At 35.3% G+C, this 5,302-nt stretch overlaps 1 protein-coding gene across 2 annotated transcripts in view; it reads left to right on the top strand.

Moving 5' to 3' along the window:
* The window catches only part of BANK1 (B-cell scaffold protein with ankyrin repeats 1), a 319,221-nt gene that overhangs the window by 119,423 nt on the left and 194,496 nt on the right, over nucleotides 1-5,302 (top strand). For both annotated transcript variants that reach the window (XM_010848288.1, XM_010848289.1), the window contains one exon: nucleotides 3,881-3,986. In XM_010848288.1, the coding sequence (XP_010846590.1) occupies nucleotides 3,881-3,986 (106 nt within the window). The remainder of the gene's footprint in view (nucleotides 1-3,880; nucleotides 3,987-5,302) is intronic.

The raw sequence follows: 5,302 nt of genomic DNA, 5'->3' as shown, positions 1-5,302 counted from the left end.
TAGCACTGGTCATAGCAAACACCCTCTTCCAACAACACAAGAGAAGACTCTACACATGGACATCACCAGATGGTCAACACCAAAATCAGATTGATTATATTCTTTGCAGCCAAAGATGGAGAAGCTCTATGCAGTCAACAAAAACAAGACCAGGAGCTGACTATGGCTCAGATCATGAACTCCTTATTGCCAAATTCAGACTTAAATTGAAAAAAGTGGGGAAAATCACTAGACCATTCAGGTATGACCTAAATCAAATCCCTTATGATTATACAGTGGAAGTGAGAAATAGATTTAAGGGCCTAGATCTCATAGATAGAGTGCCTGATGAACTATGGACGGAGGTTCATGATATTGCACAGGAGACAGGGATCAAGACCATCCCCATGGAAAAGAAATGCAAAAAAGCAAAATGGTTGTCTGAGGAAGCCTTACAAATAGCTGTGAAAATAAGAGAAGTGAAAAGCAAAGGAGAAAAGGAAAGATATAAGCATCTGAAGGCAGAGTTCCAAAGAATAGCAAGAAGAGATAAGAAAGCCTTCCTCAGTGATCAGTGCAAAGAAATAGAGGAAAACAACAGAGTGAGAAAGACTAGAGAACTCTTCAAGAAAATTAGAGATACCAAGGGAACATTTCATGCAAAGACGACTCGATAAAGGACAGAAATGATATGGACCTAACAGAAGCAGAAGATATTAAGAAGAGGTGGCAGGAATACACAGAATTGTTCGAAAAAGATCTTCACGACCCAGATAATCACGATGGTGTGATCACTGACCTAGAGCCAGACATCCTGGAATGTGAAGTCAAGTGGGCCTTAGAAAGCATCACTATGAACAAAACTAGTGGAGGTGATGGAATTCCACTTGAGCTATTTCAAATCCTGAAAGATGATGCTGTGAAAGTGCTACACTCAGTATGCCAGCAAATTTGGAAAACTCAGCAGGGGCCACAGGACTGGAAAAGCTCCATTTTCATTCCAATCCCAAAGAAAGGCAATGCCAAAGAATGCTCCAACTACCACACAATTGCACTCATCTCACACGCTAGTAAAGTAATGCTCAAAATTCTCCAAGCCAGGCTTCAGCAATACGTGAACCATGAACTTCCAGATGTTCAAGCTGGTTTTAGAAAAAGCAGAGGAACCAGAGATCAAATTGCCAACATCTGCTGGATCATGGAAAAAGCAAGAGAGTTCCAGAAAAACAATTTCTGCTTTATTAACTATGCCAAAGCCTTTGACTGTGTGGATCACAATAAACTGTGGAAAATTCTGAAAGCGATGGGAATACCAGACCACCTGACCTGCCTCTTGAGAAACCAATATGCAGGTCAGGAAGCAACAGATAGAACTGGACATGGAACAACAGACTGGTTCCAAATAGGAAAAGGATCATGTCAATTTTAAAGATAAGTGTTACTCAATTTAAAAAGAGAAACTAAATTATTTGTTCAGACTTCTTTCCCCAAACTAGCCTTTGCACTTAATTTCTTCAGTCAGTGCAAATGCTAGTTTGGGGAGTGAACTCTCCTCATGAATAGATATGCACTTTTCTCAATCACAGTGATTGTATTTCATGTGTTATATCTGAGGGCTCACATCAAAGTATTTATTTAAACTCTTAAGTAATTCTGTTGGGTAAGTATTATTAAGGTCCACAACTAATGAGTCCTGAAGCAGGCATTTCAACAGAGGTTTCTCAGATCTCAAAATATATTTTCTTCCTGGTATCATTGTTTTCAAGTTATTTAAAGATATTCTACAGCTACATGAATACCTAATCAATATAAATACAAAATATTTGAAGGAGGTGTTAAATTGCATTGTTTTATACTCTTAACATTTATTTTTGCATATGTGGTCATGACATGTTTGAAATGACTCAGAACTGACTCACTTAAAACTTAAAAAAATTAATTTGACAAAGGAAAATATCTCTTTCATCTTAGCCCAATTTACTTGTTTATTCTTTTACATTAAGTGCTTAAAATTGAATACTTATAAAGTGAAAAGCAAAAGGCTTTTTATAACCAGAAAATGTTTGTTCTGTTCTCTGTCATTCTCTTTACAAGCTGTAGGAGGAAATTTTGTCTAAGATATGTAAACTATGTATCAAATTTTCCTTTAAATGTCTACTGTGGCTGGCTTTCATAGCACACATTATGAACAATGGAATAAACGAAGTGAATCTTATTTTCTTTTACTAGGGAAACTTAAGGAAACATAGAAATTTGTTATAAGAAAAACAAGATGTTTTTAGTTCAACCATTGCTTTTCTTTTTAGATGCCTGAAAGTAAAATGCTGCAAATGATATATTTTGTTTCCTATTTTGAACATTTCACAGCCTTCCTATGATTATTTCACTGAAATCATTTCTCTTGTTAAGATTCTTTACTACTACTATATTTCTCTACCAGATTTAAAAAAATAACTTAGTATTCTGTAGTCAACCTTAGAGGTTTATTCATTCAACATCATTATTTTAAAACCTTTTTCCTTGCCTCTTGTCAGCTAATAACAGTGGGAAGACTAGATTTTTATATTTTTAACCATCCTTCTAGTTAGATATGGGCTTGCAAGTGGCTAAATGGTAAAAAAAAAACAAAAAACTGCCTACCAATGCAGGAGATGCAGGTTTGATCCCTGGGACAGGAAGATACCCTGGAGGAAGAAATGGCAATCCACTCCAGTATTCTTGCCTGGGAAATCTCACAGACAGAGGAGCCTGGCAGGCTACAATCCATGGGGTTGCAAAGAGTCGGACAATACTGAGCCACTAACACTTTCATTCTGCTTTGTGTTACATGGCTATAGCTTTCATCCTTTCTCTTCACTTCTAAACAGGACTTTTAGAAAATCCAGAAAGGCTTGAACCACTTTATTATTTGAGGTATGCAGATTATTGAAAAACGAAGAAATAGAGTAACATCATTTTTTTCAACCCAATCATTTAATTTCTGTGACTTCATATTGGCAGTCTATCTAATTTACTTGGAAATCATTTCAAAAGTCTTTAGTAGATATTTTTGTTCCATAATCCTCTCTGCACCCCATGGCTTTTGTTCATTGGCCTACTTTCTCAGCTTTAGTCATCTAGGTCACAAGTCAGTTTAATCCCAGCCATTGCTTCACAAAACACAATTTAAAAGAAATGGTAGCTTTTGCAGTCCGTTATGTCTTTGGTAGTACAAGACCAGTAGCTCCTCCCAAAATGTTCAGATTAGGGAAATAAAGTTGATATATAATTATTTGATATCTACAGGGGAAAAAATAGGTCAAGATGAATATTCACCCTCACTTTGACACAGAAGTAAAATAATCTCATTTCTGACCCTTAAATTGAAGAATCAGATTCATCATTTTATCTCATTTATTAAAATGAGGCATATATTTTAACAGAATTTATTATTGAAACAAATTACAGTGTTATCATTGACTTCATATAAAACTCTTCTAAAATTAGTCAATTTTCAAGTCAATTAGCTCATCCAAAGAGAGTAAGTGAAAATTGCTCAGCCCATGGAATTGTCCAGGCCAGAATACTGGAATGGGTAGCTTTTCCCTTCTTCAGGGGATCTTCCCATCCCAGGAGTCAAACCCAGGTCTCCCACATTGCAGGCAGATTCTTTACCAGCTGAGTCACAAGGGAAGCCCAACCAAAAGCAAAGGCTTATTTCTTGCATTCATTTTTCTATTATTCTAATAACTGGCTTTTTTCCAAGTCCCTAATATTTTATATTATTATTTTTAAAAAGTTGTAAGGATTATTAAAGGTTACCCAGGATTTATCCCAGTCAATAATTTTTATTATATTACACTAAGATGTTTCTTTGTAAATAATTAAACTAACAAAACATTTCCTTTTCATTTGAAAACAGAGTGACATTGACGAACTTGATGATATTCTCACATCCACATTCAAACATGAGATACCATACTATGAATTCCAATCACTCCAAACTGAAATCTGCCCTCAAAAAGAATGTGAGTATTTTCCAACTGCATCAATTATTCTTTTTGCCACATTTCATTCTATATAACTGCTTAATAAATATTATAGCAAAGAATATAGAATTGCTGATGAAATGTTTTCAAAAACTCCCATCCCCTGGTGAAAGAGCTGGTTTTTATTCTAAGGAAATATTTGGATAATGAATGAGGAAAATTGTTCATCATAGCATTATTTATAATTACCAAAAATGGAAATAACTCAGTCCTTTAAAGATAGGTAATTGATCAAATAAATTTTGGTACATATGTTAATGCAACCATCATAAACAAATTTTATTATAAACTGATTTGCTGACTGGAGTGATGCTTTGATTTATACTTAATTGCATAAAAGTAGGATATATAGCAGGAGATAGAGTGTGAGCCTGTTTTAAGAGGTACATATGTTTAATAGCATATGTTTGAGTGTATATGTATAAATGCACACACACATATATGTGTGTACATATACATATAGAAATCAATAGTCTGAACAGATATGCATCTGCTAACAGTTATGCATGGGTTCTGCTCTTTCAGGGATTACATTTTTTCATTTTGCTAAATCTTTGTTTTCTACAGTGACTGCATATTATTTTTATCAAAGATATATACATATACATATATATAAAGGAAAATATGTATAGGAGCTACTATAATAAAAAACCGTACTTCTAAATGGCATCACAAGCTCAGTAGCATGCATTGTTTATTGCTTATTCCTATGTTTTTTGTTGACACACTGTTTCTAATACAGTTTTATGCTCGGTATGCAAACACAATGATGGAGATGTAATGGTGAGTAAGACAGGCATGGCTACAGGACATGAGAGGTCTCCTATAGGTATACTGTAGGGCTGATGAGCAGAGGTTTTCTTCTATAGAGTTTCTGTGCTATTTGAAATAGTTTTATCATCAGGCTGTCAGGCCTGAGGGAAGCAGGAAGAAAAGAATAGGAGCCTTAAGGCACAACTGATTATGATTCACCCAGATGTGCTAGAACGTGCATTATGTGTGGTAAGGCCACATTGTGGGGACAGGGCAATGGTAGGCTGCTTTTGAATAAGTAATCTTGTGAGAATAATCCACATTTATTTTATTTCCCACATATATTTTAACAATACACAGTTCACTTACAAAAGTTAGACATTAAGTTGGGATAGAAAAGGAACATGACATGATCCCTTACTTAAGATACTCATCGTTTAACTGGGAAAACAAGATATTATGTATGTAATCATACTGCTGCTGCTAAGTTGCTTCAGTCGTGTCCGACTCTGTGTGACCCCAGAGACGGCAGCCCACCAGGC

Source organism: Bison bison, unplaced genomic scaffold (assembly GCF_000754665.1).
Source record: "Bison bison bison isolate TAMUID 2011002044 unplaced genomic scaffold, Bison_UMD1.0 scf7180017864263, whole genome shotgun sequence".
Lineage (NCBI taxonomy): Eukaryota > Metazoa > Chordata > Mammalia > Artiodactyla > Bovidae > Bison > Bison bison.
Note: the sequence above shows the minus strand (reverse complement) of the source record. Positions and strands in the feature narration are given on the sequence as shown.